We start from the raw sequence: 24,995 nt of genomic DNA, 5'->3' as shown, positions 1-24,995 counted from the left end.
CATGCAATATTCCAACAGTGGCCTAACCAATGTCCTATACAGCCACAACATGACCTCCCAACACCTGTACTAGGATACTCTGACAAATAAAAGAAAGCATACCAAACACCTTCTTCACTATCCTATTTACCTGTGACTCCACTTTCAAGAAGCTATGAACCTGCACTCCAAGGTCTCTTTGTTCACAACACTCCCTAGGACCTTACCATTAAGTGTATTAGTTCTGCTAAGATTTGCTTTCCCAAAATGCAGCACCTCACATGTATCTAAATTAAATGTCTCAGCCCATTGGTCCATCTGATCAAGATGCCATTATAATCTGAGGTAACCTTCTTCGCTGTCCACTACATCTCCAATTTTGGTGTCATCTGCAAATTTACTAACTGTACCTCTTATGCTCGCATCCAAATCATTTATGTAAATGACAAAAAGTAGTGGACCCAGCACTGATCCTTGTGGCACTCCATTGGTCACAGGTCTCCAGTCTGAAAAACAACCCTCCACCACCACCCTCAGCCTTCTACCTTTTGAGCCAGTTCTGTATCCAAATGGCTAGTTCTCCTTGTATTCCATGAGATCTAACCTTGCTCACCAGTGTCCCATGGGGAACCTTGTGGAATGCCTTACTGATGTCCATATAGATCACATCTACCGCTGTGCCCTCATCAATCCTCTTGTGTAAGAACTTTGCAGATAATAGATCATTGATTTTGGTAATGGGCCATCTGAGCACCAGATTGTCATTTGTGTCCCAACTGAATTAAACCCTCCTTCCACATAGAGTCAATTTCCTTCTGTACCTGTGGCAAGAGCGGATGAAGAACCTTTCTGGGTGTAAGCTGATGCAATGGTTTCATTTCAGGATGTAGAATAATTTTTAAGCAGTCTAGAGTTTTCCAATTTCTCTGAATGGCTGTGGAAACTGAGCTCTGATATTTTTAGACTAATCTTGTTGGCTTTATATTTGCTGTGCTCCCCAAATGAGATGCAAGGTAGTACAGGCTCTCCTGCTTAAGAGTGAACTACTCTGGTCGGGATCACATGTAAAGCTTCAGTGATTTGTCCCTCTCTGTATTGAAATGTGGTATTCCGTTGTCCCATGACCTTGAGTCTTTAACTCCAAGTCTGTATACTTTTTTGCCCAATTGTTCAAGATGACATTTCTCCAATCACAGTTCAGTGTGAGAACGAATGGAAACATTATACTTGTGTCTAACTAAAAGCATGTCTTGTTTCCCTCAGTAGGATATCAGCACTCCAGTAGCTTCCTCTTGGTTCCTGGATCGCTCCAGTATCACTGATACCTTCTATATCCTGGATCTTGCCACCTTTCAAAGCCTTCATTTTTTGCTTACTTTGGAGAAGCTTTTTTCTATGACACACAGCCTGCAAGCGACCCTTCATCCTACAAAAAATGGCATCTCTCCCTTTGGCCATAAGGTTTTACTACCATACTGTTGATACTTAGCTGGGGTGGTTGATATATGCTCTTTTAGATTCCCTTTTCTTTTTTGTATGTGGCAACCTCTCTGCTTTTAAATCCAACATGCTCCTGTGAATTGCTAACATTTGGGATATGGGTCTCCTTGAAACTGATTTTGCTTCCTGACCTCAGCTTGTTTGCTCAGTTGAATTATACTTGACTTGAAGAGATTCCTCAGCTGCAAGTGATCAGACTGTCTAAGTCTGGACAACAATTCAATCCCTGTTGATTTGATTGTCCACAAAAACCTGCAGCGACGTATCCACCTATTCAGGTTGGGGTTGGTGGGTGCAGGCTTGCTACCAAAATCAGCCTTACCTTGTAAACACACTGGTAAAAATTGGAAAGCCTCAGAATGGGTTTGGGAACCCAGGAGTAGGGTCTGAACTGACTTGGTGAAAATCTAGCTCGTAATTTTGATATTGCATAACTCCTGATGTACACACATTTTGCTGTAGACGTACTATTTGTAGTAATTTTATTATCCTTATTGTCACAAAGATAGTCCTTTTTTTTTCTAAAAGCTGTTCCTTTTTTCAAGCTTACTGTGTCCTTGGTTTTTGCAGAGGGGTAATAAACCATTCACAGTTCCAATTTGTCTGGTTTGGTACTGAGATTAAAGGGTACCGAGAGACCTTTTGTTTATGTGTAAACAGATGTGACTTCAGGCCAAAGTGGTCATGTTTTAGAAGTGACCTGTATAATGAAAGGGACGTGGTCAGCTCTCCAGCTGAGCAGTTTAGTTCAGTCCAGAACTATTTTATGAGTTCAACAGTGAGCTGTGTGGAATCTCTCTTTCTGCCCTTCTAACTTCAACCTGTAAACATCTGACCGTTTTTTGTACTGTGTTTTAAAGGGGGTTTGCTTATTGTGTATATTCGGAACAGCATACTTAAGTCTCGTTTGGATAGACTGAGTTCTGAAGGGGTTCTTTATTCTTTTCTTCGTGTTTCATTGTGTAATTTTGTGAATAAATGTTTTATCTGTTTTAAATCCAGTCAACCTCACTAACTTAATCCGGGTAATTTTCACTGTACACTTGCCGAAATAAATTGCAAAGTTATGGTCTGAGCTGCCTGCTTAAGAATGTTTTAAGTGGTCTGGCCTAGTCCATAATATTACATCTTATAAATATGAACATGTTATGGTGCAGCCTGGGTTGCAGCAGGACAATTTTTCACTCATTTATTTCGAAAATTGTGATACCTCTCATGATTGTCCCTTTCAGAGGGATAGTCAGATTTGTTCACCAAGGTGGTGATACTGTGGAGTTGTAATAGAATTCCTGTTGTATCTTCTGGAGTGAGAGAGTAACTTTGTACTTTTAGGAGACCACTGAGTTGCAGGCCAGTTAACCAATGCAGCAAAAAATTCAGGATGTATTTGATTGTAGAATATTAAGAACTGTGCTATGAATACTGTAAAGGTTTATGTATCGTACAATTTTCCCAAACAGAATTTTCAGGAAGGCTCTGTTTTAAATTTTAAAACTTACAAGGCCTGCTGGAACAGCCAATAATAAAATTTCTGATTATGATTAGGATTAGATTAAAAATAAACTTTTAGTTAAACTTTAGACTTGCCCTCCTGGCTATTTAGTGATTTGTTCCAGGATTGTAAAAATGGGTCAGGTTGTGGAAAATAAATTAAAATACTGTTTGTTGGAGCTTATATTATACCCTAGGGAATATGTTTCTTGAAGCGTTCAGAAAGTTTTTATTGTCACAAAAATTGGAAGTAAATTAGGACTCTATGGTAATCCAATTCAAACTCAATGCTATTAAACAAAATTAATAAGCTACAAATAAATTAGATGAATAGTCAGAGCAAAGTTGTCTTTTAAAGGTGACATAGTTTAAGGTAATTGCTAATTCATTGAGGAAAATGGAGAAGTGCACACCCTTAGGGACGTACAGGCAAGGTGGATTAGCCATGGGGAATGCAGGGTTACAGGGTAGGGGTAGTGGGGTGGATCTGGATGGGATGCTTTTTGGTGGTTGGTGTGGACTTGTTGGGCCGAACGGACCATTCGAATCATACGTCGTAGGGATTGTATGATTCTAATAGTTTTGTTTAATTTCTAACCCTTGTCCACCTTCTAATTGAAGGCTGTGATTATATGTTGGTTAATGTAACAGGATTAGAAATCAATAAGCCTGGAGAAATACTCCAGAATTTTAAATGAATAATCCAGACAATGTAATCTCAAATCCTATTATGGCAGTTTGAGAATTAAAATTCAGTTTTTAAAAATCTATAAACAAAATGTTACTGGTAAATGTGTCTGAAATGTTGCTCAGGATGTCTTCCACGGAAGAAAATCTATTATTTATATCTAGACTGACGACCATGTACCTTCAGTTTTTAGATCAGAGTGGTGCTGGAAAAGCACAGCAGGTCAGGCAGCATCCGAGCAGCAAGAAAATCAACATTTTGTCCAAAAGCCTTCATCAGGACTACAATGTACCTTCAGTTGCACATTCAATCTTAACTGTCTTCAAACATGATTGAAAATGCCACGTACGTTTACTGGACTGCTACATGTAATGATTCAAGAAGAATCCCACCCAGTTCTCGGGGTGACTAAGCTTTTCTGCAACTTGTGCACCAAAAGCATATATTTTCAGTCTTCCAGCAATTCTTCCCCCCACTCCCTCTCACTGTCTATGAAATATCTCGGTTTTTTTTTTAACGCATTTATTTGTACAGCTAACATTCTGACTTCTACTTGAGCTGGTCTCGTGGTGCCCGATTCATACTGACTTCAATATAACTTTTGTTTTTGCAGGCAAGTAGTCCAACAGGTACAGCTCCCAGGAGCCAGTCACGTACATCTGTTAGCCTGTCTACTCAGGATATTTGCAGGTATGAGAGTTTCGGCAGTTCGTTAGTGATAATTGATGGTTAAGTATCACTTTGAATTACCTCTATCTCTTTGTGTCTGTTTATCTCTAGTCTGAGTCTCAGCTTGTCTTCATTATATTTCAGTTGATTTTTTTTCTGTTTCATCAGTATTTGATGACTGTTTTATATTATTACTAATTCATTTTGTTTTCACTTCTTTTGCCATGTCTGTCATGTTCTCCCTTCATCTTCTCTACTTTCCGCTTTCCCAACTTTGCATGCTGTGCTTAGATCTACTGCCCGTTGTGAAGATGGTGACACATATTCAGCTCCTGTCACGATGCTCAGCAATCACAGCAGGGATTCTGGTAAGAAACATGTAAAGAGAAGAATCAAAAAGCAAAGAAAACTCTGTGAAAGATGCGAGCATTTGCACGTTCACGCCAAACCTCCCGAAAAGCAGTCCGGGTCTTCTTGCGCAAAAATAAATGGATTCCGTAGGAATGATTCTGATTCATCATCAGATGAACATCACTGGGCTCAAGTCAGAAGAAGAAATTTCAATAGAATGAGGGCTTCTAGACAGAGCCAAAGGAAAAGCAACTCTCTCAGAGAATTGGAGAAAAATGCAGGTAGGACTCTTCCGGCCCTCCACTCGATGGACTCTGAAAATGATTGGGATAAGATGAAGATTAATCCGCTTCCCAATCAAGCAATAATCCGAGAAAGCAAAAGGAGGTCTCACAAGGAGGCGTCTTCAATATCCTTTGTTGACACAAAGAATTGTTCACAGACATTTGAACAAAGCAAAGGAATTTCCATTAAAAAGGATCCTGAAAATTCTTCTTCCTTTGAAGATGAAGATTTTATGAAAGATTTTACTGGTCAGAAAGGTACCAGTAGAGTGTTCGAAGGTGGAACAGCTATCAACCCAGAATCTCATGGGAGTGCTAGTCCTACCCAACGTCAGACTTTAGATGATTACCGTGATGATGGGGAAGTCTGCAGGTTGGTCTATAACCACTAATGAAAGCCAATGTTTGCATAACATGCAATGTTAAAAATATGCTCAAACTATATTTTTCATCCACAGATTAATCAGTTTGCTTCATATGGTACATGACTATTGTATTTGTATCCCATTAATTGTAACTATCGAAAAATGTCGGGATAGATTCTTAGAATATTTATGGATATTACGAAGTCAAATATATTGATGTCTGCAAACTAAATTATACAAATTAGTTTTACATATTTGGTTCACGTAATTAGTCTCTGTTTAATACAAATCCCTATATACTAATTCTTGATGTGGAAAGAATAAAATAATCTTAATCATTGAAGAATTTCTTATGTAGAAGTCAAATTGTCTGAAATAATACAATTTAGATTAGAGAAATATTGATAAATTGAATAGTTGCTATCTGAATGGTGACTATATGACTTGAGATACATAAAAAAGTTGAGGGGAAAACATCTGTCAATAACGCACGCATGTAAAAGCTTAAGAGCAAATGAATCAAAGCGTTTTTACTTGGAGTGAAGTAGTGATTTTGACTGCTAACATGGATTCAATTTGACAGGTGAGTTAGTTATGTACCATTTCACAAAGATTTACACTTCTACATACCAATTAGAAAATGCAAAAGTAATTCTTATAGTTCCAGATGTTAGAAGGTTACAATCCAAATCAGATGACACTTCAATGATTTTTTTTTCTCTCTGTAGAAAGCAATCTGTGATGTTGCTCATTTTAGTCCTAAAATGTAATTTTCATTCTTGAATGCTGAATTTATGGAAGTATCCTCCAAAATAAATATCTGATTTTTTTTTTTCACTTTTTATTCATGTTATTATTTACCCCTTCCACTTTGTTTTTTTTCCTCCTGAAATAATTTAAGATTTATTTATTTGTAACTTATGACAGGATGCAAGCTGAGCAGCATCCAGGTCAACTCAATGGCTTCACTTGCACTCTGTTACGTCAGGGGCATTGCCTTAGCATCATTGTGTCATAGGACATTGGGATCTGATGGCTGCCATTAATACCACCATGGTTTGGAGCTGCCGGTGTTGGACTGGGGTGTACGAAGTTAAAAGTCACCCAACACCAGGTTATAGTCCGACAGGTTTAATTGGAAGTATTTCTCCTTCATCAGGTGAAGGAGCAGTGCTCCGAAAGCTAGTGCTTCCAATTAAACCTGTTGGACTATAACCTGGTGTTGTGTGACTTTTAAATTAGTACCACCATCTCGCTGATTACTGAAGCCACAACTCCCAGGCCCTATGTATTGGCAATGTTGGAGTTCACTTGCCCCTCAGACCACTGCCTGCCTAATAAACTGCCCTCGGAAGCTACAAAAGTGCTTCAGAGGAGAAAAGAAACACTGACACCGGGGCTACTTCAGTTTTCTGAGCAGTTTGGTAGAGCTCAGGGATCTAAATGTCTCATAATCTGTTCCTCAGCTAACATTTAGAAAAAGCATAAGAATACATTTTAAAGTATGCACTTAAAGGGAAATATATGTGAGGAAAGAAATTTCTTCTTTGCAGTTCACTGCATTTAAATAGTGTGATCTGATAACCCCGATTAAAAGAGGGCATTAGTGATCAGTGAGGGGAAATGGTATGCACCCTACTCTGAGATGCATTTAATCCGATAGCCGACCCTTGTTAGAAACCAGAAATGAATGTCCGTGCCAAAATGTCAGCCGGTTTCGTAACAGTTTCTACCCCACTGTTGTTAGAATACTGAATGGACTCATAAACTCTTAACATTCGCCTGTATCTGTGCTTTCGTTTTTGCTGCTGTTTACCTATTATTTACTTATCTAGGCTACTTAACTCTGTGATCTGCCTGTATTGCTCACAAGACAAAGCTTTTCACTGTGTCTCGGTACACATGACAATAAATTCAATTCAATTCACAGTGACCAGGGGTGTGGGGTGCAGCACCTTTGCTGACAAGGTCACAGACATCAGTGGTCATGAAAGACTGTACAGAACTGCTTTAGTACCTTTATATGTATATAAAGATCTCTTATGAATAAAGTATATTTTTGAAATAAAAAAGATCATTGGCTCAAAGTTGCTGAGTTTGAGTCTGAGCTTCAAGCACTATGATACAGCAGGGAGGCAGAGAGAGTTACCTGACGTTGTGTTTCAGGAGGTGGTCACATATCTTGGGTTAACTACCTCAAATTCAGTCAGTTGTCCGGGACAGGAGAATGCGACTATGAAAGAGGCAGATTTACGAATTCGGGAAATCGTGCTGAAGGTGCGTCAGCCCTTGAGCTTGTCTAACAGGTTTGAGATTCCTGCTGCCTGTGTGGTTGAGAGCAGGGATCGTAGGGAGGAAGAGTAGAACTGAGTAGTTGTAATCAGGGATAGTATAGTCAGGGGGATATATGCTGTTCTATGTGGACAGGATTAAGAGTCCCAAAGGCCATGTTGACTGCCTGGTGCCTAGGTTTGGGCTTTGTCATCTGGGTAGCAGAGGATTTTGGAGTGGGAGCTGAAATAAACCATTGTCATGGTCCATGTAGATACCAATGATACATGCAGAGGAAAGAGGTTCTGCTGAGGGAATATGAGCAGCTAGAGGCAAAATTAAAAGGCAGAACAAAAGACATGATAAGCTCTGGATTACAACCTGAGCCATGAGCAAGTAGCACAGGGTCAACAAGATTAAAGAAATAAACACTTGGCTCAAAGATTTGTGTGGGAGAAATGGGTTTGAATTCATTGGACATTAGTGTCACCTCTGGGGAAGGAGGGACTGATGGGATAGGCTCATGCTGGGACCAGAGTCCTGGTCAATCACATAACTAGGGCTGTGTATAGGGTTTTATACTAAATACTGGGAGTTGGGGTTCAGTTGCATTGAAAAATATCGACAAAGCTACAAGAGGGTCTCACCAAAGTTATTAAAATTTCAAAAACAAGTAATGACACACAGTATGAGAAAAAGCAACTTCAAGCATGGTAGATAAGGGGACAACTATGAACAGGACGAAGTTAATGCAAGACTGAAGATGTCGTACTTAAATGCTTGCAGGATATGAAGCAAGACAACTGAGTTTGTAGCACAGATTGAAATTGACAGGTACCATGTTGTGGGTATCACAAGAGACATGGCTACAAGTGGATCAGTGTTGGGAACTAAATATCTAGGGATACATGTCCAATCAAAGGCCAGGTAGATGGGCAGAGGCAGCAGTTTGTCTTGCTGGTAAGAAATGAAATTAAATGAATAGCAACGAGTGATATGGAGTCGGAAGGTGTAGAATCGGTGTGGGTAGAGTTGAGGAACTGCAAAGGACAAAAGACCCTGATAGGAATTATGTACAGGCCTCTTAACAGTAGTTAGGATGTGGGGAAGAAAATAATTCAGGAGTTAGAAAAGGCTAGTAAGGAAGGGACTTTTTCAGTAACCTTGGGGGACTTCGATATGCAGGTGGACTTGGGAATTCGGATCCGTTCTCAAGAAAAGGAATTCATGGAAATGTCTACGAGATGGTTTTGCTTGGAGCGGCTTATGGCAAAGTACAGGCATTGGTAGTGATCTTTCAGGAATCACTGGAGTTAGGGAGCATCCCAGAGAACTGGAAAATGGCTAATGTAACATCCCTATTTAAAAAGGGAGGTGGAAGACTGGAAACTAAAAGCCAGTTAGTTTGACCTTGGTCGTTGGGAAGATGTTTGAATCCATTAGAGTACTTGGAAGTGCGTGGCAAAATAGGGTTTAGTCAGCACAGCTTTGTCACAGCAAGGTTATGCCTGAAGAATCTGTCAGAATTCTTTGACATAACAAGCAAGTTAGACAAAGGAGAGCCGGTGGGCATGGTCTGTTTGGATTTCCAGAAAGGCTTTGACAAGGTGCTGCATGCACAGGAGGCTGCTAAATAAGATAAGAACCCATGGTTTTGGGGCAAGGTACTGGCATGGACAGAGGATTGGTTGACTGGCAGAGGCAGAGAATAAGGATAGAGGGGTCTTTTTCAGGATGGAAGCTATTGACTAGTGGAGTTCCCCACAGATCTGTATTGGGACCACAACTATTCACTTTATACGTTAACGATCTGGACCAAGGAACTGAGAGCATTGTTACTACTGAGTTTGCAGATGACACAAAGATGATCTTGGGCAGGCAAGGAGAGTGGGTAAAGAGGTGGTAGATCATGGGATCCCTACAGTGTGGAAGCAGGCCATCCAGACAATCCTCCCACTGAACATCCCACCCAGACCAAACCTCTCCTACTCTATCCCTGTAACCCTGTATCCCATGGCTAATCCACCTAACCTACACATGCCTGGGCAGTATGAGCAATTTAGCTTGGCCAATCCACCTAACCTGCACATCTTTGGACTGTGGGAGGAAACCGGAGCACCCGGAGGACCCCCACGCAGATACGGGGAGAATGTGCAAACTCCACACAGACAGTCACCCGAGGCTGGAATCAAACTTGAGTCCCTAGCGCTAACCACTAAACCACTGTGCCGTCCTGATGGAATACAAAGTGTATTCCAAGTTAAAAATCACACAACACCAGGTTATAGTCCAACAGGTTTGTTTGGAAGTACTAGCTTTCAGAGCGCTGCTCCTTCAGGGAGCTGTGGAGCAGGATCATAAGACACAGACGTTATAGCAAACATCACAGTGTCATGCAACTGAAATGATATATTGAACAAATCTAGATTGCTGTCAAGTCTTTCATCTTTTAAAATGGTTTGAAGGTTTCGGTTCATTAATATGTAAATTAACCAAAACCTGCAGCCCATTCTTAAAGATGAAAGACTTGACAGCAATCTAGGCTTGTTCAATATATCATTTCAGTTGCATGATACTGTGATGTTTTGCTATAAATTCTGTGTCTTATGATCCTGCTCCACAGCTCCCTGATGAAGGAGCAGCGCTCTGAAAGCTAGTGCTTCCAGTTAAACCTGTTGGACTATAACCTGGTGTTGTGTGATTTTTAACTTTGTCCACCCCAGTCCAACACTGGCACCTCCACATCAGCGTGCATTTAAGACAGAGAGAGGTTTTTGATTGGTAAGGGAATTAGCGATTACAGGGGGGAAGACAGGCGAATGGAGTTTAGAAACCTATCATGATCGAGTGGCAGAGCAGATGCAATGGGCCGAGTGTCCTGAATCTGCTCCTATATCTTATGGGCATTGTTTTCCTCCTCGTGCTTGGGGTTCTACCCTTTCTTGCTGAGGAAGTTATGGCTTATCACCAGTGGGTCCAATATCGGGCCTTCTTTCTCCCATTGTCAGTTGGAGCCTTATTTCTTAGCAGCTGGTTGAACAAATGTTCTTGACATCTTTTCCCTCCTATTTTTCTGCCCTTCAATGCAAAAAGTCTTGTCACCATTAAAAAAATCTTTACACTGAATATCATTTTCTCAGCCATCTCTTAAGTGCCAGGGATTTGCCTTGCTCAGCCATTTAAATATATGAAGAAAAACGAGGATCCCATTACTGACCCCTGGGAACACACCAAAAATATTCCACCAGTCTGAAAAATAAGCATTAACCATTACTCTCTGGTTCCTATTCGTCAGCCAATTGTGGACCCATATTCTACTGACACTTTTATTTCATGATATATAACTTTCCCCACAAGGCTGTAGTGTGACATTTTATCAAACATCTTCTGAAGTCCATGTGCACCACATCAACAAAATTACCCTCATCAAACCTTTCTGTTACCTCTTCCAAAAAACTCCAAGTTAGGCAAACACAATATCCCATTTTGAAATCCATACTGACTTCTCTTAATCAACATACCATTTTCCGTGTAACTGTTGAATCTATCCCGAATAATTGCACTGAGAAGCTTCCACGCTATTGAAGTTAGACTGATTGGCCTATAATTGTTGGGTTTATCCTTGCAACCTTTCTTGAATAAGACCATAATGTTTACAATTTTTCAGTTGTCTTGCACGTCCCTGGGTCCAGGGAAGACTGAAAGACTGTGATCAGTGCCTCTGCAATCATAAAGTTATTAGATGTATGACTCATCCAGTCATTGAGATCTACAGTAATGAAAACGACCCTTTGGTCATTCGAGTCTGTGCCCGTTAAAAATGAACACCTAACTATTCTAATTCCATTTTACAGCACTTGGTGCCAACCTTGGATGCCTTGGCATCTCATGCACATATAAATACTTCTGAAAGGTTGTGTGGGTTTCTGTTTCTGGTACTTTTGCAGTTTCAGCATAACCTCCCTGTTCTTAAACTCTGAACCTCAGCTAATAATGTCAAGTATTCCACTTATGCCCGCCAAGGTCCCTCTAATCCTCTGTGCTTCCCAGGATCCTTCCGTTCATCGTATATTCCCTTGCCTTCCTTGTCCTGCCCAAGTGCATCACCTCATAACTACTTGGGTTGAACTCCATTTGCAACAGATCACCCCATCTATATCCTCCTGCAATCTAAGGCTATCCTCATCTGCATTTACAAGCCCTCCAATGTTCCTATCATCTGTGAACTTACTGATAAATCCCACTGCCTTGTGACCTTTTACAACAACTGTGGGTGGCACGGTGGCACAGTGGTTAGCACTGCTGCCTCACAACCCGGGTTCAATTCCCACCTCAGGCGACTGACTGTGTGGAGTTTGCACCTTCTCCCGGGTTTCCTCCGGGTGCTCCGGTTTCCTCCCACAGTCCAAAGATGTGCAGGTCAGGTGAATTGGCCATGCTAAATTGCCCATAGTGTTAGGTAAGGGGTAAATGTAGGGGTATGGGTGGGTTGCGCTTCGGCGGGTCGGTGTGGACTTGTTGGGCCGAAGGGCCTGTTTCCACACTGTAAGTAATCTAATCTAATCTAAACTGTCTATCCAACACTTCCTCCTTATCAATTTTGAACCCTTCTAGTCACAGCGTTCCCATCTTTGTCACTATGGCATGGGTAGGATCTCCCTCTTTCGGTAAAGACCGATGCAAAGTATTCATTTAACACATTAGTCATGCCTCTTTCCTCCGGTTATAAAACCATCTTTGGTCAATAATCGACCCTACTCTTCCTGTTACCACTCTATTACTAGTGATATGCTTTTCAAAAACTTGGGGACACCCTTTTATGCTGGCTGCCAATCCTTTCCTCATCATTCCCCTTTGTTTCTCATACTTGTTTCTACACTTCCCATCTGAACATTCTCAATTTTATTTTCTGCCTGTCATAAGCAGAACCTTGTATCTCTTGATTTATTTGTTCTACCCTTCCCACTCAAGGAACTATACTTTGATTCTACCCAAACTGTCTCCTCCTTGATAGTAGCCCATTATTCAGTCATTGTTTCTTTTCTGCCAACCTCACATTCCAGTCAATCCTACTCAGCTCTGCTCTTGCCCTCTTGAAATACATTCTCTGACAATTGATGCTTTCCTACTCTGCATTATTACGTATCATTCTCCCCAATATTCTAAACTTTACAGTTCAATGATCACAGTTTCATGAATGTTTCACTACTGACACTTGTTACTCTTGGCCTAACTCATTTCTAAGAAGCAGATCTTACATTTCATCCTTTTCTTATACTGGAAACATGCTGCTGTAGGAATCTCTCCTCTACAAAACTGGGGCAGCACTGGGGCTCAGTAGTTAGCACTGCAGCCTCTCAGCGCCAGGGTCCCAGATTCGATTCTGTGTGGAGTTTGCACATTCTCCCCATGTCTGTGTGGGTTTCCTCCGAGTGCTCCGGTTTCCTCCCACAGTCCAAAGATGTGCAGGTCAGATGAATTGGCCATGCTAAATTGCCCATAGTGTTAGGTGCATTAGTCAGAGGGAAATGGATCTGGGTGGATTACTCTTTGGAGGGTCGGTGTGGACTGGTTGGGCCAAAGGGCCTGTTTCCACACTGTAGGGAATCTAATCTTACACAGAAGGAGGCTATTCTGTGTCTGTACTGTGTCTGTTTGTGTCCGTACTGGCTGAACAAGAACTAGCCTTTCATTCTTCTCCCACCTTCCAGCCCCTGTCTGTAGCCTTGCTGTTGCAGCATTTCAGATATAAATCCAGGTCCCTTTTAAACATTGAAGATCTCTACCTCCATCACCAAACTGAACATTCAATCCCAGACATCATCCATCCTCTGGGTGACAAGATTTATGCTCATGTCCACTCTCATCCTACCACCAATCACCTTAACTCTATGCCCTCTGACAGTTGATCTCTCCATTAGGGAAATAGGGCTTTCCTGTCTACTCTATCTCCCCACCTTATAACTATGTACACTTCAATCAACCCACCCCCAGCCTCTGTTCTAAGGAAAACAAACCGAGCTCTATCCAATCTTTCCTTATTGTTGCATTTCTCAAATTCTTGATATATTTTTTCTCGAGCTCATTTGCACTTTCCCCACAGCCCTTTCTGTAATGTGATGACCAGGACTGTCAAACCAGTGTTTTATACAGTCCCAGCATTGCATCCCTGCTTTCTATACCTTATCCAATAAACAAAAGCTATCTTCACCACCTTATCTATTATGTTGCACATTCAGGGATGTGCAGATGTGCATTCCAAAGACTCCCACTTCCTCTTTATACCAAATGTGAAGCATTTTGTACTGTACAAGAAGGAAATTATAGATTGGTAAATGGGGTTTTGATTGGTAGAGATATTATCATGGACAATGCATGAGTTAGATGATGACTGACAGTTCACTATCAAGCTTGTTTCAATTTCAACCAGGCTAGTTGACTCTGGTCACAGTTTTGCCATGATGGATGACCTAGAGAATGGCTATCTCTATTTTGTTTAGTTGAAACAGGTGCAGCGAGTGTACGTTTTCTTTCTGTCTGCTAAAAACAGGACACTATGTATTAATATATCTAGCTTCTAGTATCCATAAGTATAACACACTGCAAAACCGATAGCAAACTTAAATTGGTGTTCAATACAATTCTTCGAACACGCAGACTAATTTCCTGTCGAATTTTCATAAATGCAAAAATTCTGCTCTTGTAAGGCTGACTGGGAAATCTTAGACTAATAACCAAATTCCTTCACAGCTATTTTGTAGTATTTCTATAAACTCTGCTAGCAATCTTTTGTTTAGATTTTAGTTCTGTTTCAGTATTTTCACTTGTCATTATGACCCACCTTGATGCTGTACCTTCCTAATTGAATATTATGCAAAAAGATTTCCTTCATAATGTTATGTCATTTTGAAGGCATTTGAATTAATGTTTTTCTGTGCATAGTCTGAGTGAGGACCAGATGGAGTTATGGAATCGGTTGAATGGCAATTCTAATGATTTCACTGGATAATCACAATTCTGTGGATCAAGACAATGTTGCATACTTACTGTGACAAACATTGCACAATTACAGATATAATTTTAATTGTGGTGTTTACCCATTTGAAAGAAAATAGTCCTGTGGGTAAACACCTACGATCAAGGGGCACAATTGGGCCAAGATTTTAAATGTTTCTGACAATATCTGAAAGGGTGATTGAGTCATAAACTCTTGAAACATGTAAGCAGTATTTGGCTATTTAATTGTGTTGACTCAGCCTCAGGCTTATGGGTAAAATCTGGAAAATGGGTTTAGCGTAGTCAGATCTGTATTGACCAGCATGGACATGATGGGTCAAATGGCCTCCTTTTGCACATCTTGAGTCTAAGACGCCTGGCTGTTATAGAAGGAAATGGGTAAACAATGCGAATTATTGTTTGTTTCTCATCTCACCCTGATATTACTGCCAATAGAGAGTGACAGTGTGTTATCCAGTTCTGACAAAAATGACACTAGGCAGATTAAAGGGAGTTTTACCTTGAGATTAAAGGAGTAGCTGAAGGACTCCTATTGGGCAATTTGGATAAAAGACAACCATTGAGCCAAATGTAATTAAACTATACTACTCATTTTGATTGGAAACTAATCCCCGTTCTCAATGAATGATATAACTTAGGCTGGCCTATTTACTGGTGATCAATGCCAGACCACGAGGTTCTCACATACTTTTGTGGCCTTTCTTTCTCTTCTCAGGATCTGCCACTGTGAAGGAGATGATGATAGTCCACTCATCACACCTTGCCGTTGTACAGGAACGTTGCGTTTTGTACACCAAGCCTGCCTACACCAGTGGATCAAGAGCTCTGACACGCGCTGCTGCGAACTCTGTAAATATGACTTCATAATGGAGACAAAACTCAAACCACTGCGGAAGGTACACCCTCCAGAAATTAACCACCTGGTTTTATTTGTAAAACTGAAGAGTTTGCCAAAAGGTTTGCATCTTAAAAATGGAAATGCATTCTGATATTATTGCCGTTTTTATACGAATAACAAAGCCAATTCACAGAATGCAACATGAAATATGTTTGAAATTCCTATCTGCATTTTACCAATAGCTTTAATCGATCGATATAATCTTAAGCATCTGTTATGAGCAAGTTCAGTTTAGCTCTGCTCAAATTGGGGTGACTATTAATTGCGGTATCATAGGTTTGTTTTTAAATCAGTCGAGGCTGCTTCTCCCCTCCCCTACCAGTTCACCATTTTTATAAATTCTTTCACAGGGCGTGGTGTCATGGCAAAGCCAATGATTGTTGTCCATCACTAACTTCCCTTGGGAAGAGATGGGGAACCACTATGAACATATGAACATTAAATGTAGGAACAGGAGCAGCCCGTTTGACCCCTCAGGACTGTTCCACCATTTAATTGAATTGTGGCTGATCTGACTGTGTAACACCTCGGTTTTGCATTCTTGCCATCCCTAATAGCGTTTCACCATTTGCTTGTCAAGAATCGTTCAACCTTCGCCTTGGGAATATTCAAATTCTCCGCTTCCACTGTTTTTTTTTGTAGAAGAAAGTTCCAAAGACTTACAACCCAATTGTCTTAAGCGGTGACTCCTTATTTTTAAAACCGGGATCCCTCATTTGATACTTCCCCCCCCAAAGAGAGAACACCAACTCTATATTCACCTGTCAGGCCCCCTCAAGATGTTGCGATCCAAACAAGACATCACTTACTGATATAAACTCCACAGGATACGAGCCCAACCTGTCCCTACTTTTCTTATAAGAAAACCCTGTCATTTCAGCCATCAGTCTGGCCAACATTCTCTGAATGCTTCCAGTGCACTTCCACTCTTCCTGAAATAAGGAAACCAATACTGTTCCTTATTTGGTCTTAACAGTGCTACGTATAAGTGAAGACTAACCTCTCTTATTTTGTATTCAGTCCCCCCGGCAATAAATGTGATCATTTTATTAGCTTTTCTAATTACTTGCTGTATCTGCGTTTCATACCATTTATATATCCAGTCCAGTCCAGTTTCTGGTCAATTGTAACCTGCAGAACATTGGTGGTGGGGGATTCAGCAATGGGAATGCCAGGGACAGATGGGAAATAGGAACAGGAGTACGCCCTTCAGCCCCTTGAGACTGTTCTGCCATTCAGTGAGGTCATGGCTGATTTGTGGCCTAACTCCTAATTGCCTTTGACCCATATCGCATAATACCTTTGCTTAGGAAAAAATGATCTGTCTCAGATTTAAAGTTAACAATTGTTCTAGCATCAACTACCATTTGTGGAAGAGAGTTCAAAACCACTACCACCCTTTTTGTGTTTCCTAATATCTCTCTTTAATGTTCTGGCCTTAATTATTAGACTATCCCACCTAGTTCTAGAATGTATCCTGTCTTTATCTGTTAGTATCTTGAAAACTTCAATGAGACCACCTCTTAACCTTCTAAATTCTGGAGAAAACAGGGGTAAATTGTATAATCTCTCTTCATAACCTAATCGCTGAAGTCCATGTATCATTTTTGTGCACCTCCAAGGTTAGTATATCCTTCCTAAGGCACAGATCTGCTCAAAATACTCCAAGTGGGATCTAATTAGGATTTTGTACAGATACAACATGACTTCTGCATCTTTGTACTCCAGTTCTCAAGATATAAATTGTTAGACTGTCTAGTTTATAATGTTGAACATAAGACACTACCCTGACTTCCTTCAACATGCCATGGTCCACCTTCTTTACAGGAGTTAAGACTCAAGTGGAGAGCTTGCCAACAAATTCACATTGATCTCAATTTTTCTTGGGCTTCTTGATTCCATAAGCAGATAAAAGGTCAAAGGCAATCATGATCACCTCACTTCTGGAGTTCAGCTCTTTCAGTCCACATTTAGTCCAAGGTTACAATGCAGTCAAGAGCTGAGTGGCCCTGGTGGAAGTCAAACTGAGGATCAGAGAGCAGGTTCTTCCTGAATAACGCCTATTGAATGTATTGTCACTTTGCTAATAAGAATGGACGGGTGGGCATAATTGAGCACATTGTCACGTGGAAGGAATATGAGGACGTTGTCAGGTAGGTACCGATGTTGACGCTGTTCTGGAACAGCTTGATAAAGGTGCAGCTAGTTATGGAGAGCATGTCAACAGTGCTTTTGCTGGAATGTTTTCAGAGTATTTGAGATATCCAATGTCTTCAGCCATTTCCTGATAATACACGGAGTGAAGCAAATTAGTTGAAGCTTAGTAATGCAGGTGACCTCAGGAAGAGGCTGAGATGAATTTCAGGTGAAAGGTGGTTGCAATGCTTTAACTTTATCTTCTGCATTAGTCTGTTTGGCTTCCCCATCATTACAAAGAGGGATGTATGTGAGCCTCTTCCTCCTGTTAGTTGTTTAATTGTCCATCACTATTCAAGACCGGATGTGGCAGAGGTATAGAGGTTAGATCTGATCCATTAATTTTGGGATCACTTAGCTGTGTATACAAATTGCTGCTTCAGATATTTGGCATGCAAGTGATGTGGCTTCACTGGGTTGACACCTCATTTTTTAGATATGCTCAGCATTCCCGCCTACACTCTTCCTTGAAGTGGGAGTTGATACCCTAGCTCGATGGTAATGGTAAAGCGGGCATAGATTGGCCAAGAAATTACAGACTATGGTTCAATACAGTTATAAAGTCATAGAGATGTACAGCATGGAAACAGACCCTTCGATCCAACCCGTCCATGGCCTACAGCACTCTATGGATGCCAATGTTGCTAGATCTGGTTGGATGAGAGGGTGAACATTACCAGGATTTAAAATAGAATATCTTTTATTGTCATGTGCACTCAAGTTCAGAAGGGCAGGACTACAATGAAATATTTACAATGTAGTTTCTCATGGCGCCATCTTAGATACAAAGTAACTAGGGACAAATCTTAGCTACTTGGAGATAGTGAGGACTGCAGCTGCTGAAGGGTCAGAGTCGATAAAGTGTGGAGCTGGAAAAAGCACAGCAGGTCAAGCAGCATCAGAGAAGCAGGGAGTCGGTGTTTCAGGTCGGAACCTTTCATCGCGAGGGGGAAGGGAGCTGAAAAATAGAGGGAGGGGATGGGGCTGGCAGAAAGCTAGGTGGGTGCAGGTGGGAGGTGATTGTGATAGGTTGGTGGGAAGGATGGAGCGGATAGATGGGAAGGAAAATGGACAGGTAGGCTCAGGTTAAGGGGGTGGGGTGGAGAGGGTAGGCTGGGCCTGGGATGAGGTGGGGAATGGGGAGATTTGGAAGCTGGTCAATTCTCTGCTCAGGCCACATCTCCCAGGATGAGCGATTCCATTCCAGGACATCCCATATGTCATCCTACTTCAAGGACCACAATTTCCTCTCCCCTGTGCGGAAATGAGGACTGCAGATGCTGGAGATTAGAGTGGTGCTGGAAAAGCACAGCAGGTCAGGCAGCATCCGAGGAGCAGGAAAATCAACAAAAGCCCTTCATCAGGAAACTCTCCCTGTGATCAGCATGTCCTCCATTTTCCCCATCTCTACCTTCAATCCTCCCACCCAACCCAACCACAACAAGGATAGAGTCCCCCTAGTCCTCACATTCCACCTCACCAATCTCTAAATCCAGTGCATCATCCTCTGACCAATATGATATTTCTCTCTCCACCCCTATCCACTTTTCGCCCCACACACACACACACACACACACACGGAATCATTCCAAGTCCGGCAGAGATTTGCCTCCAACCTGATGTATTACATCGGTTGCTCCCGATGTGGTCTCCTCTACATCGGAGAGACCGAGTGCGAACTTGGGGACCAGTTCAGGGAAGATCTGTGGTCTGTACACTCCAATCAACCCCTCCAACCTGATGTATTACATTGGTTGCTCCCGATGTGGTCTCCTCTACATCGCAGAGACCGATGCGAACTTGGGGACCAGTTCAGGGAAGATCTGTGGTCTGTACACTCCAATCAACCCCACCTTCCGGTTGCCGGGCATTTCAACTCCCCCCAATGACACGTCCGTCCTGAGCCGCCTCCACTGTCAAAATAAGGCCCCACATGAACTGGAGGAAGAACACCTCATCTTCCACCTTACAACCGCATGGCTTTAACATAGAATTCACCAACTTCCAAATCCCCCACCTCACCTCAGGCCCAGCTCTCCATCTCCACCCCAACCTTAACCTGACCTTACCAGTCCCATCTTCTTTCCCACCTATCCTCTCCACCCTTCCCACTGACCAATCACTATCACCTCCCACCTGCATCACCATCCCACATAACTTTCCCCCAGCCCCACCCCCTCCCTCTATTTATTTCCCACCCTCCTTACCTCTCCCTATTCCCGCTGAAAGGTTCCGACCTGAAATGTTTATTCCCCTGCTCCTCTGCTAACGCTTGTCATGCTGTGCTTTTTCCAGCTCCACCCTTAATCGACAAATCTTAGATACAAAAAGAGGAATAAAAAATAAAATGGTGTTAGAGTATATTTAACAGTGCAGCTGATCTCCTGGCTGGGTTTGCACTTGGTAAGAAGAAGTCTTTCTAATATCATTTCAGTGCCAGTGTAAATATAGGGCAAAAAGTAATTGGGAAGCTCATGACCATCTCATCTCAACATCATAGGGAGTAACAGAACAGTCTTAAGCAGGGTTAATCCAGCTATCAGAAGTCTAAGCTTCCTGTGCTTGTCGATATACATCTGCAGCCAAAATCTTTCACCGATTCCCGCCGCAGGCAACTGACTGTGTGGAGTTTGTACATTCTCCCCGTGTCTGCGTGGGTTTCCTCCGGGTGCTCCGGTTTCCTCCCACAGTCCAAAGATGTGCGGGTTAGGTGAATTGGCCATGCTAAATTGCCCCATAGTGTTAGGTGTAGGGGAATGGGTCTGGGGTGGGTTGCTCTTCGGAGGGTCGGTGTGGACTGTAGGGAATCTAATCTAATCTACTCCTATCAGATGTGATTTGGAGGTGCCAGTGTTGGACCGGGGTCTACAAAGTTTTTAAAAAAAAACACAACACCAGCTTATAGTCCAACAGGTTTAATTGGAAGCACTTGCTTTTGGAGCGCTGCTCCATCATCAGGTGGTTGTGGAGGACACTTCCAATTAAACCTGTTGGACTATAACCTGGTGTTACGTGATTTTTAACTTTCTCTTATAGTCCAACAGGTTTAATTGGAAGCACTTGCTTTTGGAGCGCTGCTCCTTCATCAGGCGGTTGTGGAGGACACTTCCAATTAAACCTGTTGGACTATAACCTGGTGTTACGTGATTTTTAACTTTCTCCCATCAAAAGATTTGAACCAACAATTCCGTTGGTCTGCTTCTGTTGATCGGTGATGTAATGCTGCCCTCTTGTGTATTATGTGTATAGCTGCAGATCGATCTGAACAGGCAGAAACATGCAGGACATCATTTACTCAGGCGTGATGTGTGTTTTGCCTCCAGCTGGCTGTTTGTACACATACAGCAATGCTTATCTTTATTTCCTGTAACTTAAGAACTAGACATAGGTGACATGACACTGAAAAATCCCTTGGATGATATACCATAATACACTGATATAATGAGAATGCCTCTTAAAGGTATCCTGACATACTGGCTGAGAGGTAAAATAAATAAGGCCCATGTTACAAGTTGCGATACAAAGGATCAGTTACATTGCACAGAAATATGTTGGTAAACACCTACTGATGTACTTGCACCACTGGAGAGGTTTCCCAGCACCACGGTTGTAGACAGATTGCCTGCGCAACATATTCCTGAAGAAGCCCTCGTGCCCGAAACGTCGATTCTCCTGCTCCTTGGATGCTGCCTGACCTGCTGCGCTTTTCCAGCAACACACTTTCAGCTCGTGCCCAACATATCCAGGCAGGCAGCCAATCTAAATAATCAGGGCACAAATAATCTGGGTGGTTTCTCAGGGCTGGCTGCTGTCTGTTTGCAGCAACCTCCCAGCCACATGCAAAGGCCACATACGCACCCTGTATCAGATGAGGGGGAGCAGAAGCTCATCTCTTTCCTTCCTATGAGGTTTTTCCCATCACCTTCTCTAAGCTGTTCAGCCCCACATATTTCCCTCAGTGGCACTGGCCAGGTTTCAGACACACTTGCTCGCTGCTTGGGCCTGCAAAATCTATATCCATCTGCCATCTTTAAAAGATTTGTCAGGCTAATTGCCTCAATGACAGAACATAGTTTCAATGAACTAAAGTGGTAGATATGTCAGGAATTTGGGATCTTTAGGCATATGCAAATATATAAATGCTTCTGCATGTTATATCTGTTTTATTTTTGGTCTGTAGAAAGTACACTTGGTCTTAAAAAGAATGATATGTGATTTGTTTTTCCAAACATAAACCTAAAACACAGAAAAAAAAATTCAGGCTTGTGGTGTCTTTATAAATCATGCTTCATCCTACATGCCCACTTATTGTCTGCAAATTGTAAGCTCAATGTGCTCCAAGTACTGTCCAACTCTCTTTTAAAAATATTTATGAAACAAACTCCCACCAATTTTGAGTCAAATGTTTAGATCCTGACAGCAATCTGAATTAAAGTATTCCAGCAAAGCTGAGCACAAGCTGGAAAACAACACCTCATTTTCCGCTTGGGAAACCCTGCAGCCATCTTGAATCAACATAGAGTTCAATAATTTTAGGGCCTGAGCACCTTCTCCCATGTCCTTAGCCCAACCCTCACACACCAGGCCTTGTATTCACGTGGATTGCTTCTTTAAACAGCCCATTGTCAGCCACAAACAGTCCCCAGCAATTCATTCCCGCAGCTGACCCTCACCCACTCCTTTGAGTGTCCAATTCTATTCTCTGGGCTCCATCAATACAGTTTTGTCACTGACCGCCAGTCTACCAAAACAACAAACAAAGATCCTAAACACTGGCTCTGCTTTCTCTCACTGATGCTACCGGACCTGCTGAGTTTCTGTTTTTGTGAGCAATCTGCCAATCTAGACTCTAATCTGATATGCTTCACCTTATTTTCAAGCACTTAGCATTGCTGGAAGTCTCATATACCCACATTTCACGGCTTGGTAACTATGGGCGGCACAGTGGCTCAGCAGTTAGCACTGCTGCCTCACAGCGCCAGGGACCTGGGTTCAATTCCAGCTTCGGGTGACTGTGTGGAGTTTGCACATTCTCCCCGTTGCCTGCGTGGGTTTCCTCCGGTTTCTTCCCACAGTCCAAAAAAGATGTGCAGGTCAGGTGAATTGGCAATGCTAAACTGCCTGTAGTGTTAGGGGCATTAGTCAGGAGTAAATATAGGGTAGGGGAATGGGTCTAGGTGGGTTACTCTTTGGAGGGTCGGTGTGGACTTGTTGGGCCGAACGGCTTGTTTCCACACTAATCTACTCCAAGAGTAGTAGGGGCATGGGACACACTACCTTAAACAGTAGTAGACTTGCCAACTTTAAGGGCATTTAAATGGTCATTGAATAAACACATGGATGAAAATGGAATGATGTAGGATAGATTGGCTTCAGATTGGTTCCACAGGTCGGTGCAACATCGAGGGCCGAAGGGCCTGTACTACGCTGTAATGTTCTACGTTCTATTCAGTCATTGTCAGCCGTACTTTTGCAGGAGAAGATGGTACATAATAGAAGCCACGGCGATTAAAGCAAAGGGAAAGGGACGTGCCTACATGTTTTAACTCCAACTGGAGGAAACATATCTGCTCAAGAAATTCTTGAATCAAAATGCTAAAAATACTCAGCCGTACTGGCATGAGAAGAAAAAGAGTGGTGTTGCAGGTCTGTGACTCTTTGCCGGACACTACAACATGCCCTCAGATCTCCACCATCCATAGCATTTTAGTTTCACACAGATAAAGGCCTTCCGATCCTTCAAAAGGAACAATTGTGATGTCTACTCGTTCTATCAGTCATGCTTTCTTTCAAGGTGAAGTCGAGTGTGCCCATATCTGGGAAACCTAAACCTGTAAACCTAACGCCATTATTTAGAAATGAGGGAACCACAAGTCCATCTGGTGCCTGTCAATTCTGGGGGCATTAAGGTAATGTTTCAGCAAGAACATTCAGCAGGGTTTCTGCTTGCTAGACCATCACCACTCCAGCGCAGATGGGTGTTTTGCATGGGGTAGGGGGGTGGGGTCCTGCGGAGCCCCCATCACAGCAAACTCCAAAGGAATTGTCCAGGAAATATATAAAAATAATGTGCAAGGGTATGTGGGAAAAACAGGAGATTAGTACAAGGTACCAAAGCTCTTTTGTGAACTGGTGTAGGCATGATGGGTTGAATGGCCTTCCTCTGCACTGGGACACTTCTCTGGATCTGTAACTTTGAACATTCCAAAAGTCGTCTTAAAACTTAGAGGCTTCCAATGATTCTAATGAAATTCTGTAAAATAGTTACTTGGGAAAAGTTAGACTATTTAAGTGCAGAGTATAACTCCTGAATAACTGAGCTCATAAACATATCTGAGACAGCGCCAACTACAGCTCTCCTAGATCACACTGCACCCTCAAACCCTGACATGACCTGGCACCTTGCCCCAGGATTTGTCCCCTCTGCTCTGAACCCAAACCCTCTGCTCCAAGACCCAAACCATGCCCCAGGGTCTAGCCCCAGCTGGACCCTGTTTCTCCAGTCTACCCCACCCTCCCCTCAACACTCCCTTGCCACATTGCAACTTGTCACCTTGCCCGGCTGGTACACCCTATCCCCACCACTCCGTCTCTTTACTTATCTGACAACATGACACCAGATGATGTGTTGGTCATCACTGACCAACCTAGTTGAATCTTTCAAAGAGAGCATTGCCATGGTGACTAAGGGAATGCATGTCTCCATATGCTTCCAAAAGGTCATAGAGATGTACAGCACGGAAACAGACCCATCCCGTCCATGCCGACCAGATATCCCAACCCAATCTAGTCCCAGCTGCCAGCACCTGGCCCATATCCCTCCAAACCCTTCCTAATCATATACACATCCAAATGCCTCTTAAATATTGCAATTGTACCAGCCTCCTCCATGACTTCCCCCTGGCAGCTCATTCCATACACGTACCACCTTCTGTGTGCAAAGGTTGCCCCTTAGGTCTCTTTTATATCTTTCCCCTCTCACCCTAAACCTATGCCCTCTAGTTCTGGACTCCCTGACTCCAGGGAAAAGACTTTGTCTATTTATCCTATTCAAAGTTTGTGAGAAGATTTGTAGCTCGGGTGCTCGTTGTTGTGGTTCTGTTCGCCGAGCTGGGAATTTGTGTTGCAAACGTTTCGTCCCCTGTCTAGGTGACATCCTCAGTGCTTGGGAGCCTCCTGTGAAGCACTTCTGTGATCTTTCCTCCGGCATTTGTAGTGGTTTGAATCTGCCGCTTCCGGTTGTCAGTTCCAGCTGTCCGCTGCAGTGGCCGGTATATTGGGTCCAG

The 24,995-nt window shown here is 42.4% G+C and overlaps 1 protein-coding gene across 7 annotated transcripts in view; it reads left to right on the top strand.

The window, feature by feature from the left end:
- Positions 1 to 24,995, top strand: part of march1 (membrane-associated ring finger (C3HC4) 1) — a 574,835-nt gene that overhangs the window by 505,438 nt on the left and 44,402 nt on the right. For 5 of the 7 annotated variants that reach the window (XM_043698895.1, XM_043698903.1, XM_043698912.1 and 2 more), the window contains 3 exons: positions 4,272 to 4,348; positions 4,619 to 5,335; positions 15,331 to 15,511. In XM_043698895.1, the coding sequence (XP_043554830.1) occupies positions 4,272 to 4,348; positions 4,619 to 5,335; positions 15,331 to 15,511 (975 nt within the window). Of the gene's footprint in view, positions 1 to 4,271; positions 4,349 to 4,618; positions 5,336 to 15,330; positions 15,573 to 24,995 lie in introns of all 7 variants that reach the window. The other 2 variants (XM_043698938.1, XM_043698949.1) reach the window with 2 other exon arrangements.

This window comes from Chiloscyllium plagiosum, chromosome 1, assembly GCF_004010195.1.
Source record: "Chiloscyllium plagiosum isolate BGI_BamShark_2017 chromosome 1, ASM401019v2, whole genome shotgun sequence".
Taxonomy (NCBI): Eukaryota; Metazoa; Chordata; class Chondrichthyes; order Orectolobiformes; family Hemiscylliidae; genus Chiloscyllium; species Chiloscyllium plagiosum.
Note: the sequence above shows the minus strand (reverse complement) of the source record. Positions and strands in the feature narration are given on the sequence as shown.